The 14,556-nt window shown below is 40.6% G+C and overlaps 1 protein-coding gene across 1 annotated transcript in view; it reads left to right on the top strand.

Annotated features, from left to right (window-relative positions):
* The window catches only part of LOC112570564 (UDP-GalNAc:beta-1,3-N-acetylgalactosaminyltransferase 2-like), a 178,891-nt gene that overhangs the window by 124,489 nt on the left and 39,846 nt on the right, over positions 1-14,556 (top strand). The window contains exons 7-8 of the mRNA XM_025249077.1: positions 9,516-9,680; positions 12,966-13,047. Coding sequence (XP_025104862.1) covers positions 9,516-9,680; positions 12,966-13,047 — 247 coding nt within the window. The remainder of the gene's footprint in view (positions 1-9,515; positions 9,681-12,965; positions 13,048-14,556) is intronic.

The raw sequence follows: 14,556 nt of genomic DNA on the forward strand, positions 1-14,556 counted from the left end.
CGCAAAATCAAAACCTATTATCGGAACAAGTTTTTGTTTTAATCAGTTCCTTCTCTGGCGCTCCGCTTAGAAACCCGTTTGTTCAAAACAATTTTTCTGAGTTCCTGTGATCACAAGCGTCCGTCCATGGATACAGAGGTCGTGCAATGTATTCTTGAAGCAAATATTCGCGTGTTTGTGCGTTACACATGCAGCTGTTGGTCCGAGTAGTTCAATGGCCTTTTTCGATCAGATCAATGCCATATTTGTGGTTTGGTTTCTACTGTTGACTAAGGTTGAATGTTTAGCTGGTTCAGTGTAAATCAGAGACATCAGAAACTTTGACCAAACAAAAATAAAAATGTTGATGGACGCTCTCCAGACAGCTGCACAGGACCTACTGCTCGATGCGATCTTAAGTTTGAAGGAGGTGAGCAGTCGTCAACACCTCTTCCTTTTCCAACGAGCAGTGAGAATAAAAAAAAAAAAGAAAAAAGAAAGGACAAAGATCCGCAATTTTTTTTTTAAAGATGGTGAGATCGATGAAGGCGTTAAGATGTCACCTTCATTCTCGTAACAGCTGGCGTTACCGCCGTGCAGTAAATATAGCACAGACCTCAGTTTAAAACAACAACAACAACCCTGCAACATCAGACTGACAGTTATACCTGTTTGCCACGCCCGTGCTTCTCGACAACACGAAGCAACTCAGTTCTTATGCAGCTCATTATCTGTTTACCAGTTATCTCCCCTTAGTTGCAGTTTTCCGACAAAGTTATGGCGACACCGACCCATCTGTTATCTTGATGATCTCGCTAAAAGCGCAACATGTCTCAGCGCGTGCATTAACGTGCTTTATTGTCAAAATTTAAATACTTTATCTGAGGAAACCTTTCCGTTCATAACACTGATTTTCGTTGTTCAAGCGAATCGTGACAGGAAGAACATTCAATCGATGCTTGGAAGATGTTGAGGAAGGTTTACTGCCCCTTTCGTAATGTTATTAAGCAGGGGTCAGGAAGACATGTTGACACTGACGTGTTTTGCTAGGATTATATTAGTGAAATTTGAGGCTTCTCTGTCCAGCGCCGTGTGCAAAGTTGCATTTTATCATTTCACGGACAAAAGAGCTCCGCCGCCTTCGATGGCTGCAAGAACGTGACGGATTCTTCGAAGTCTCTTCTTGTTAGCCCTCGTGAAACGAGCGGATCTCTTATCTCCAAGTCTGCAAAGAAATCTTCAATCTTCTTCACTTCTGCCTCCACATTTCTCTCTCTCTCTCTCGCGTTTTTATTCACCTCCCCTCGTCTCTGACTCCCCGTTCTTTCCGGCTTCCTGCTTGCGACAACACATCGGAGATTTCATAGACGACGGGGAAGACGCCAGAGGATCAGACCTGAAATCGATGGAGGACAGTAATCGTGATTCCTCATTAACGAGAAAGCGTGTCCTTGGAGAACAAGCGCAGGTTTGTTGAGATACACTTGCTCGTTAACCAAGCAACTCCCAACTGCCGCAGAAGGTTCGTACGTGTCTGTGTTCTTTCACTACTGGACCATTTTCTGTGGATTCCTTCCATAAAGAAACCTTTAATCAGGTGGCAAATGGCTTACAAAATGTCATCAGGCAGAGGATCAACTCAGCAAATTCCTGGTATCCAGCGGGTCAGCCCCATGTAGTGGGTAATCCCTCAATCACAAATGGGAGAATTTTAGGAGAACAAAGGCATGCAATGAGCCTCAGAAATGAAGAAGAAACAATGCTTGCAACACGCAGGAAGCTTCAACTGCTGACACTGGGTGTTTAAACAATTGATATTTTTACCAGCCCTCGGTCCTACAGGGACATGGCGTGCAGATGGAGCCGGAAGTTGCATCGGACATTAGCCATAATGAAAGACACAGCAGAGAACAGACTTGAAAAGTCAAAAAATAAGAAAAATTTAACTGGTTCTATTGTTTTTCTTGATGAACAATATAGTTGAGTCTTTCTTTGGGGGGGATAGAAGCTAGAACATTGATTTTGTAATCACAATTTTGAACTCGAAATCATGGGATTGTGCAAGTCACGAAAGTGAATTCAGAAGAAAGTGGAAAGTTTTCCCATGGTGTACAGGAAGCGCAGGCGCGACGGACTTTTCTCACAAACTGAATCAGGCACGAACTTGCTGGACAATGGCGATTGGCTGCGTTAAGGACAAACGGTTGGTTATATCTGGCAAAATTGTTATATATCGGCATGTCTAACTTTGCCAGACTAAGTCAAACCCTCGGCAGTGTTTGTTAAAGGCCCTTCTTAAGGGATATAGGAGAATCGTTTGACCAGGCGTTTGGAAAACTTGTTAAATAACACTCATGCAAAAACTCAGCCAAACTCCATCACTAGCCTTAAGAACGAACCGAAGGTCCCACGAGTTGAACTAGGCAAAACTTGATGCACTGACTTAACGGAAAATAATAGGCTGTCTGACTACAGTGAATACAGTAACATTACCCAAAGCAGTGCTCGGACTTTGAAAAGATTGAGTGATTTTTGTGAAACTTGGTTTAGAAACCGTTGACCATGTTCCCTGTCTGGACACAGCGGCCTCATCACAGACCTTGTCGCGGGCTCCACGATGCCATCGAGATGGTACAAAGCGAATTTGTCAAAAAAAAGGGTAAACATTTGTTTGCAACATGAAATCAGCTTTTATATAGGCTGCGTGAGTATCTGACATCTCGGGACATCTCGGGATTGAGACGAGATGCCTTGAGATCGCTGATCAATGGTCTGTTTGTGCTGGTCATTTCCGAGATGGCGCTATAAACCAGAAATGTTGCCAAATGGTTTTTTAAAATGTTTCTCTCGAGGGCAGTTTCCTTTTATTTGTCAGCTGATTACGGCAGCTGGACTTTCTTTATACCACATCTCTCATTTTTTAGTGTTTATTTTTAATTTAATTATCTGTAGTTCACAATAATGTGCCAAATGTTATAAATTTCGCTGCTCAACACTATTTTTTTTAAACACGGCCAATGTTTAACACAACATCCCACGGTTAACTATTTTCTTACTTTCTTTCCTACTCTTCACCATTCCCATCTATGCTTGTTTCTTTTGTTATGTATGTTTCGTGCATGTGAACACAATAGAACACAAACACCTTCTCACTCTCTTCTTTTACAGTTTGAATTCGTATTGGGGAATGCTGCGCACGTGTCAGAGGCAAAGTAATTACCTCCACAGTACTTGCCAGGCGTGTGTGAGGACACTTCTTCCCCGCCATAACCTTATCTTGTGAAAGAAGGAATGGAGGAAGGCAGGGTACAGTTTCTCAGACCGTGTAGAGTCTCTTCACATGTCTAGCCGGATTTCCCAGAGCACCCTAAGAATTAAATTTGTTACCGGTCAGAATTGTATTTGCCTCTTCAAGAGCTTCAAGTAAAAAAAAAAAAGGAGCAATGTGTTTGTGTGTGTATGTAGATATATAGCGGCAGCCATCTTAGGGGAAAGTGCTAGAGTGACCGACTTTGTGTGCAATACACCCAAGGCTGCTGCGCTTAGTATCAAACACAAATCATGTTAGATATTTCAGTAATATGTGTGTGTGCTTTGACTACGACTCTGCTTTGAGAGTTACTGTGAGAATTCCATGGGGTGGGAGCTGTGTTCTTGGAGCCATGCGATTGTGGCTACCGCAGGGCACTGACACAAATATTTCATGATGGACTCTTTTTTCTGACTCAACTCTTCGAGTGAGGCTGAGGAAAGAAAAACTATTTTTTCTCCAACAAAATTCGCATAAATGCCTTTCTTTGCTTTTCTTTTTTTATCATTGAAACTATTTTAAATGAAACGAATCCCTCCGTTAGCCGGTCAAAAGTGTGGATATCGGACTGGTTTGTTTGTTATTGGGATTTTTCCATTTTAGTTTGTTATTTGGTGTGTGTGTGGATTTTTTTTTTTAATTTCCTTCATTTTAATTCTCTTTTCATTTGCTGTCTCTCCTCTCTATCTCTTACTTGCCAAGTCCTCAGTGAAGGACGGGCTGGAGGAGGCTGGCTGAGTAGGCGAGCATTCCCGTCCGGGCTTCTCGCGGTTATTTGCATATTTTCTGTTCATCCGTGGCAGCCAATCCAGTGAATTATGGAAATAAACGAAATTGATAGGAATGATATAATGAACAAAAATTGCGCAGAGGTTTTTTTCTTGGCGCCTGCTTGTCACTGAGGAGTAGAGGACTTGGTATTGGCTAGATAAAGCTCGCTGTTGTGGAGGTAATACATGCAGGGCTTTGTGGGTAGTACAGAAACACAAAATGAGATTTTACAGTTCATAAGTCAAGTGAATTAGGTGCTGTAGTGCTCGTATTCATGGACATCATGGTTGTAACCGTGGAGAGGGAGGTTGTGTGGTGTAAGTGGGAAACTTTCTCCCATACGCTCTACTACAAGCAGAAGGAGGAACCGTCTGATGTCTTGTCCTGTAGTGAACAGACTGAACAGTGCCGCGGATGTATAATTCTATATGCAGTCCCTTTCATCTTTTTCTTTTCTCGATATTTTCCCGGAGTTTTTCATAGCAGTACTGCATTAATACTTCGACTGATCGCTTCTAAAGTCTCCTCCATATTGGAGGCTGAACATTTTCACTTCCCCTGATGTGTCGGACGATGACTTTTCTCGAAGAATCAGAACACTTTCATTATAAAAAGTCATGCATGTTAGTCTGCATACTGATCCCATGTTTGAATAATCCTCTATCCTGCTTCAGTTTCTGTCTTGTCAACTCTGGTTACTTTCCAAGTAAAGATTAGCATCTTCCGCTGAGATCGTTTCGTCAGATATTATCTGCCCTTGGGTCATGCCCTCGATATGACACACCGTGCATACATTACGATGTGACAGATAATTCTGATGAAAACAAACCAGCTGAGCGAGGGATTGTGTAGTGGTTTGCTGCACTGACTTCGTGTGTCATGGTCTTGTTGTCATGTTGGTCATGTGTAACATTGTCAGCACCAGAGGTCACTGCACTGACCTCACCCTCCCAGTCAGTCCAACCCGCACTCAGCACTCCCTATACTCCCTACAGGACGCCGCTCAGTGTCTCCACCAAGTCTTGTGTTTGTTTGCAGTTCTCCACATTAAGCCCTCGTGACAACTTGTGTGTGGAGGCATGATGTCAGCACCAAAGGTCAGAATTCTTTGTGCCTGCACAATCTGTCCACAAATCTTCACAGAATCTGTGAAAATCCAATTGTATCTAGCCTGTGTGTGTGTGTGTGTGCGCGCGCTCGTGCATATATAAGCTCCCTTCTCCTAAACTATCATTTTGAAAAATGTCGGTGAGACATCATGTCGTCTATCAAAAACAGCATCGTGTTAGAATTGAAACCTCCATCATATCAACACACAGAGAACATTTTGGGAGAACATGCCGGCCTCCACATTATTAGAAGAAATTGGTTTTTTCTGGAGAGATTATAAGGAATTGAAATGACATAATGTTAAAGGAATAAGGGAAATAAATCTTTATAAATGAAGACAGGCAAAGATGCGATAATACCACGAATGAAGAAACGGAAGGGAACAGTGAGAAGGAGGTAGAGTAAGGCTGTATTTTGCCATAAAGTTAGATGGTATCATCTATATATTGATTCTGGAGGCTTTAGGGCAGTCTACATACAATCTTTAGTAATAAAGAATATTGATACACCATGTTATGATAAAAATAAAAACGTTCAGAATGAAAGTAAGATGGTATTATCTTGAAACTGAAAATGATCCAGACCCGGAGAATTAGGTGCGTTTCTTTTAAGTTTATGACCATCGGCATTTTCTTGAAGACCTATCTTTTATTTTCTGTACATTATCTAGCATTGTTTAAGCAGTTTTTGTTCAATTATCAACCCAAATTGGCGACTGTTATTAAAGAAATTTGATTGAAGACTAAAGTCCTGTAAGTTTTAAAGCAATTACATACTTTGAGACTCTGGTACTGGCCGCATTTTCCTGTGTTTTGTGTTATTTAATTTTCGATTTTGTTGTTCACTGAATCCTCGATTTGTGAAACCACTGGATAATCTATACAGAGGAGGTCCTTTGTGTTTTACTTACCTGAGCACCTAATGTGCCGGTATAGATTTTTAGTTGCAAAAGAGTAGTTTGGACTTTCATAGACAAGATAATCAGTGGTGTAATCAAGTGAATACTAGAAAGATTGAAATTGTCATTGACAATCGCCGGTATGATAAACAAAATCGAACTTTGCGATGGAGAAAAATGTCTATCTACAAGGAACACAAAGAAACGATCAGCCATTGACTATCTTACACTGTGTAGAGAAATTATAACATTCAGTGATCATGTCCAAACTATTCTTAATATTGAATTTCGATGTTATTGAGAGAGAAATGGATCAACAATACTGTTGTATTTTGGATGAAGTTTACAAGCCCTAGTCTGGCATCAGAACCTTTGCTGGTAATATCTTTCACAGTCCAGAAAACTCCTGCTTCTTCCTTACTTTCCACTTCTTCCACTCAGCACCTTTCTCATATTGGGTGCTGTTACTTCTTTGCAAATCCCCAGTATTCACATGACATAAGGGATGTACCCGGGAGGATTAATTAACTATAAGCCATGAACGGATTTCTCTACCTCTCTCACAGGTAACATAAGTATAGACATATACATATTCTTTTGTAACAAAGTATTTTGAATCATTTAAAGCCACATTGAAAAATGTTACAGAACATCAGAGATGCTTCTGTACACATACGACCTCATTGCTAAATAGAACAATTAAGAGGATACAAAAAAAATTGAAAAATAACAAAGTCCTTACAATGCACACTAAAGAAGGTTAAGATTATTCAAATCACATCAGTACAACGCCAGACGACTTTCCTCCCTTTAGATTGCTTATCGCTCTTTCCACCTCTTCCCATAGCCTGGTAGGCTGCATGTTCGCTGGTTTTAGTCTTGTTGTTCTGAGGGTTGTTGTGGTCTGTCTTCGTCCTGCAGCTGTACAGGTCTCTGCAATATTTAGTCCATTTCTTGAGTACAGCAGTGGGAACACGGACATTGGGGTTTGTTTTCGATGAACTAGGTCTTATGTTTATAATTTTGGTGATGGTCCTAAGTAGTTGGTGAAGTCTTTTTGTTGTCATCTCATGCCTTTCACTCGTCTATGGTCCAACGCTGATTTATCGTACTCGTCTTCATCTGTTTCCTGATGGCACGGTTCACTTCTGTGTACTCCAAAGATGCTTTTCTCACCTTAAGACCCTCCTTTGGTCTAGGATGCTGTTCGTGGCTCAGGGTTGTTTTTCTTCCTTTTTCGACCTAGCACTCCCTGAACTATTGACAATAGCCCCTCTTTAATGTTTCCAGAGATAGAGTCTACATCACAGTACCACCAGATTCTGGGCGGCGAATTTACCCTGACTCCTGTCACATCCGGGTCTTGCAGCTTCTCGCAAATGGAATTCGATGTGGAGGGATTCGATGTGTTTGAGCGCTTCATCCTCAATTTTGACTTCAGTCTCGTTAAGGCAAGTTCATGGTCGCTGCCCTGGGTGTGTCCTGGTCTTGGCCTTGTTGATGCGGGATTTGAAGCTTCTAGGCAGCAGGGCGTCGATCTGATTATTGACCAATCCATCTGACGAGTGCCAAATTTCCTCATCGATTTCTTGTGGGGATTTAGGTTATTGGTTCAGGTGAGTCGATGGCTTTGCACAAACTCTAGGAGTCGGAGGTCCTTGTCTTTGGTTTCCCCAAGTTCAAATTTGCCAACCGTTTCTACTTATTTCTGGTACGCGTCTGGCCTGAGTGTCACTGAATACAGCAAGGATGTCCCTTTCATGACCTAGTGTCGCCGTTGTCCTCGTTCGAAAGCAGGCCAATATACTTGGACAATGGTGGCATTGTGAGGCAGAGATCCTAAGGAGATCATCCTGTCGGATATGGGCATACAGAAGTTGACCGCTCCGACCACATCCCTAGGTAACAGGAATCTCGTGCGTCCTCCCCACTACACCAGAGTCATTGGCCTTTCTCGGCTGCTGTCTCCCTCCAGCCTTACAATCTGACCTTTGCTCCTCCCACAATGTCCTACGTGCTTAGAATTGGCTTCATATTTCTGGGAGAAGTATTTTTAGAACCTTTTGCTTGTTTTAGAAATTTCATTCATACTCTGATAGCGTTTGTAAATAGATATCCTAAGATTTTTGTGAAGGTGTTAGAATTCTTTTCCGGTTATAAATAAATATGGATTCTTCTTAACTATAGAACTTTGGGGTTTAAAACAAAACACTCTTTCAAAGAGGTTACATTATAAGTTAAAGTGCTAAATTTCGATGAAAAGTTGTAAAGTCTCATACCTAATGGCAATAAGTCTAGTTTAGAACATGATGTCCATTTTAAAAAGCCTGCTGCATGTCCTGATTTCCAAAGCTCGGTGTCTGTTGGAAGCTGATCACCACTGACGTCCAGGAAGCATGGTGGCGAGAAGCACGCGGTGTTTATTTGTGCAGAACCCAGGCAACACGTGTGCAAAAAAATACCTCACCGTCCCACCAGTCTCATTAAATCCCCGGGTAGAGTTTTTAAAATATCCATGAAAGAAAAAAAATACTGTCGAGCAAATTAGGGAGAGCGTGAATCTAATGTTTATCTCTCGAGGGCCTTTCAAAAAGTTCATGTTGACGAAACCTTAGAATCTTACTAGACATTGAGCATGCGCTTGCAGTTTAGTGTCTCTTCCATGCATCTCCTGGTACTCAGTTGTGGAATACATATAATCAGACATTCGTGCCTGTACTTTGAATGAAACTGAAATATCTCTGGACATCTACATTAATGTATCTTGGGTGCTAAGCAGTCGCTGGTGTGACCCTTTCTTCTGGCATGAAAGTCGACAATGAAGATTCAAATTGTTGTGGCAGTTGTAAGCCCTGGAAGAAACAGAACACACAGATTTTGTTGTTTGCCGATTAAATCGCTGTTCCCGTTTAGTGAACTTTCCAAACACTTTTCTTGGGCGTTGTTTGTCCACCTGCAGGTTCACTGAGCGGACGATGTATATGCTTAACCTGCGAGTTCAACCTGTGTTTTTAACTTCTGCTTCTTGGAGTGGCAGAGAGCTCGGTGTTTCTTTGATCCTTTTTTTCATGCTGCCAGCGGCATTTCCGGCTGATGGACATTTCCATGGGAAAACAAACTGGTTGGGTGGGAGAGAAGTGGTACAAGTCTCACTAGTCCAAAGTGTGTTTCGTGAAGACATACAAGACATGTTGAAACTGCAATTGGGAGTGTTCAGTTGATTCGTGCTGTAGTTTGTAGAAGATGGCCTGCTCGATTTTAAAACATTTTTTTAACTTTATAGCTTTCTCTGTATCTCTGTTTGACTTCCTCGCCGGTGTGATAGATGTTAGTTAAAGTTTATTTATTGTCTCGTTTAATGAATGAGCAACCGTTGTTGCGCGTGAAAGTGGGAAGCGCAAGATGTCATTGAAAATGATGTTATGTGTGTTGTTGTTGTTGTTTCAGGGAACTGAGTTAGAGATGGCTCTTATAGAAAGTAGTGACAACAGTCTTCACAGCAACAGGACAAACACCGCCTCGTCTACGAGTGGAATCCATGACAGCCACCTCGTGCACAGTGGCCATGGAGACAGTCTTCAGTCACAAGGCCCAGGTGTTGTTCACATACAGGTAATTAACACAAGAGTAAACAAGTACACACACAGACACACAAACAAACATCTGACTCAACACATAGAAATAAGAAACGACAACTCTATAGACAAATTTATATCGTATTAACAAATTAAACTTACAAGATCATAATATTGAGAGTATTAATTTTAATTACACTTCAGTGACACTTCAATCTTCATCTGTTTCTTCCATTCCCAATCTCTGTTGTTACTATAAGTTCCTAAAAAAAATTAAATTGCCAACCTAAAATAACAATGTCCTACTCCTGAGATTATTTCGCAAAATTTCAAGAATACTGAATTTTCTTTTTATTTATCTGAAAAATAGAAACATATTTTTGATAAGTTTATCTTGTCCTCGTTGACTGATTTTTCTGAAAATATTTATGGAAACTTTTTAAGTACTTGTGTGTTTTATCATTAGCATCGCATGCTTCCTTTCTTGAGTGGCATGCTTTTATAGTGTCAACATGTACTCCATGTTCTCCTTAATTTCCATTTATATTACTTTCTCTAAATTATTCTGTTAAATTATGTAAAACACGCTTCAAAAATGCAATGTTTATTTTTTAAATTCTTGTTTTTCTTTCAGTTTGTGTTTGTTTCTTTACCAGCGTATTGTCTACATTGAAATTTTGTGGAAATTCAGAGATTGCTTTGAAAAATGATTGAAGATCGGTTTTTGTTAAAATGGTGTTACTGTATTCAGATATTTTGTACGGTGAAATCGCCTTTTGTTAGAAGTTAACTCGACCTAAATATTAAGCTAATCTGAAAGTTTTTATCAGTTTAACAAAACATAGGGCTATCACTAATTTTTATAGAAACCTGCGCATGAACTTCTGTTTATAGATGTAATATTAATGAAAGATAAACCAAACAACAAGCAGAATTTCTGTGAGGTCACGTGAATAAATCTTCACCTCTCAAAACTGAGATAAGGTCTGTGCTTTTTGAACAATATAGATTTTCGTTCATAATTTTTTAAAAAATTAGAATCTTATACCAAATTACATCCACTCGTTTGAACATCATTCTTCACTCAGGTGTGCCTTGAAGAAGGAAATACCAAGATAAAAAGGAAGTCGCCTGAGAAGATCACTGCGTCCTCCATCGACTACTTTTCCTGTTGTGTTTCGTATAACACAGAAGATCAAACGCTTAGTGTGCATTACTCTGGTTATTAAATACCCGACCGTCCATGTCAATTATTGAGAATTTGCCTTTTATGGTTGTTGTCCTTCGTTCCTTTACGATAATTGCGACGGTGATGAGATCAGCAAGGTTTGACTAGTGCAGTGTCCTTACAAAAACAAGTATCACCGAGAGGACCTGAAGAATAGTGTATACCTTAGAGAAATTTGAGAACATTGATACAGTATCTTTATAGGTGGTGTTGGTGACTTTTGTGATCACTGAAGATCAGACGACCAGTGCCATAAATCTGTGTTCGGTTTCCTTCTCACGAAGTCGTTGGTTTAAGGTTCCTGTGCGACATTAGGCACGTGTTCTTCAATGCCTGGATTCTTCACATATTTTTTTTTTTCTTACATGAAATGGAATTGATTATTTTTTCGTTTCTTTCATAGAAAACGCACTTTTTCTTGACCATTTCATTTTGTTTTCTTTTCACTGGCGTCCCTCCGACTATTGCTAAATTACTGAATTAATGTGACTAATTGTTACATAGTTTTCACCAGCTAGCCTTCAGTCGTTGTTGTCTAATCACAAACTTTGAGAATGTTTGTTCAGTTTGTGCTTCTTTGATGTCTGTCCTGTCTTATTGCCTTGCTGACTTCCTCTTTGTTACAACATTTCTGCGACCGTAGTTCGTGCAACATCTCTTCCAAGGCGCCTAGACGACCCGTGGACCTTTCAGATGTGTGCTGATACATCCTGTAACAGCTTTTCTTTTCCATTTGCAAGCAAGGTTGTCGACACTACAGTTCAACAGATTTTGTTTTATTTGTTTGCTCGGCATCGATTTTGTTTGCTCGGCGTCGATTTTCTTTCGCGGATTTTGTGGAGAAGAGAAGCCCGGCTAGTATGTTGACCCTTAGGAGCTTTTACATCATCCTGCAGGTCATGGCCGCCCAGTCCTGCTGTTCCCACCTTGTTGTGATGTCTTATTGTCATCAGTATCCTTGGATGGCATGTTGACCACAAACTGCAGCATCCGCTACCTCGGCAGCTTCTGTTATCTGTTCACTGGTATCCTACAAAACAATAAACCCTCCAGACTGTCCCATGATGGCTTAGACACATGCCTTAAGCAGAAATGTTTTTCGTATGTTCTGTACAATTTTTGTTTAAAGATGTGGGGAGATAATCAAGCATCTACACGGATTCCTTTAGTCAACACCGCCAAGAAAAATAACAAATGCGTGGGTGTAAATGAAAAATATTTTTCCCGTATGTGTGGGATAAGCCAAGTTCTTTAATAATTCCTGCCTGTATTTTTATCAGATGAGGAAGACGGGGTTTTCCCCCCTTTTCTCCTCTTGTGTTAGTCGGGAGCGAGAGTAGTGTGATCAGTGGAGATGCTGAGTTTAGTAGGTCTTTGTCAGAACCAGGAAGCTTGGGTCCAGAGTACTGTGAAGTTCACGTGGGCGTAAATGCCAAGTCTCCTAGTCATGCATGTGCTTAGCCAGCCTTCTCCGTGATGACTGTCTTACATCCCACAGTCCCTCGGGAGGGCGATAACAGCACGAGCCCAATGTTCCTCGCTGTCACGTGCAATGTGGGGTCGGGTGCACGAGGTGTCGCTAGGCTGGAGAACTGTGTCCAGATGCACGAATAGTGGCAGATAATCATTTTAGTGCAGCTTTTCTATCAGGAAGCATACAGGGGTGTAGGGAGTGGACCATTCTAAGCTACTCAAGAACTTTAGCATAATAACAGTCTAATATTTTTAAATATACATTGAAAATCAGGGGAGTTCGTGCGACCTCTTGGGAGATCTCATTTTAGTCAACCATTTCATTTTGGGGGTCGACCTTTATGTTATTGATTTCGGAAGCCGAATATGATTCGCTGAGCTTTGTTTTTAATAGCTTTGATATTTGCAGTTCCTCCACCTTCACCTCCCAAATCCCTCTGTTCTTCCTTTTCATCTTTTTCTAACTTCTCGGTATTTTATCTTCCTCCATTGCTATGTAAACCGCCATTCCACCCAAATAATGTCGCTTTAAGCAACACTAGTCTGATGGAGATGTTTCACGAATATAAAACAATCTGACTTATGGAAAAAAGTTTTTGATTAATTTAATGATTTTTGCAGGGTCTGAACCCTGACGGGACAAGCCTGCGGCTTACCGCATCTCAAATCCAGTCCAGGGTGTCTTTCATGTATTCCTTGGATGGTGAGTTTTAACTCCAAGCCCAGTTCCAGGCAAGGTGAAAGAGAGAAATGTAGGGGTGGCGGGTATCGGTTGCAGCTTATCTTCTCAACATTATACTTAAAAAAAAATAGTTCGGATAAAGAAGCCATTTTATTTTTTATCTGCCTGATCTCCATTCAGCCCATCATTTTGTCCTGAAATAAAAGTAAATGGAAGTCTCTGATTCCTATAAGACTAAAATCCTTTCCTAGAGACTGCAGCTTGTAAAAGGTCAGGAAAGGATAAAATGTGGAGATAAACTATAACTTATAAAACAAACAGGAAGCTGTAACAATGGCTGCTGAATGTGAAGCAGTAATAATTTATCTCCGTTCATCTAGCTATTTTTTTAAAATCCTCTGCAGCACTAGAGAAAGGTCAACAGTCTTCAGTTACCAGCTTTCTTTGCAAACGAAATTAAAAAGACATCCCGTGAGATTTTCTAATAAATAAATTATCGTTGTCCTCGTCAAACATTTTGCTGTTAAAACTACTGATCGTAACCACGCAGTTTGTCTTCTTTCTTTTTCATAAAAAATACAAACTACCGGAATCTTCGAAAGATGATGTCCGGTAAATAAAGAATGAGATCAGGTAGTGAAATCTGTGCACCATAAACTCACATGCTCGCTCGCATGCAGGCAAAGATAGACTGAAAGGGAAAAACTGATAACAGGAAAATGTGGGGAGGAGACATGGGGAATAGAGTCGTGGAGGTAAGCAAGAGGGAGGCATTTTGTGTGTGAGAGAGAGTGGGAGACTGACCACAGAAAGAACAATGTGAAGACATCGGATGAGTAGAGAGAGGGTTTAGTCCACGGATGCTAGAGATCGACATAAACACAGGATGTGTCCTGTTAAAAAAGACTGGAGAGAGACTGAGAAGAAAAAGATTAGAGTACCTCCCTCGCTGCTGAGTGAAGGAGGGGCAGGGCAGAGCTTGACGAAGCACAGAACTACAAGAGAGAAGCGAAGATAAACTGCAGTGCAACACGGAAACGAGGGCTAAAATAATTCTTAGGGTCACGAGAGGTCAGTGGTCGTCAGCTACTAACCACGTGACTACAGATGAAGGTGTGCTAGCGATCTCACTCTTTTAGAGCCAGAGGCGATTCTTACAGTAGCCTTCTTCTGCCATGTCTGCAGAGAGAGAGAGACAAGAGTAGTTATTATAGTTATTAATGCTACAAAATCAGTGGAGGAATTTGTTTTTATCTTCTCTCTGTTTTTTTCCCAATATATGCGTGGCTGTACATGTGAGCTTGTGTGTATGTGTGAAAGAGGAGGAGATACAAAATGCAAATACAAAATGCTTATTTGGTTTGCCGTTAGAACTTTCCAAAAAAATTGATATCTAATATATTACAATAGAATAAACACTTCATTGGAAAAGGGTTTGAAATACATTCAGGATAAGATGGTATTCCTTTTATTTATATAAAGTATAAAACATAAGAATATTTTTATTATTAGGTAAAGATATCATTGTCA

This window comes from Pomacea canaliculata, linkage group LG8, assembly GCF_003073045.1.
Source record: "Pomacea canaliculata isolate SZHN2017 linkage group LG8, ASM307304v1, whole genome shotgun sequence".
In the NCBI taxonomy this organism is placed as follows: domain Eukaryota; kingdom Metazoa; phylum Mollusca; class Gastropoda; order Architaenioglossa; family Ampullariidae; genus Pomacea; species Pomacea canaliculata.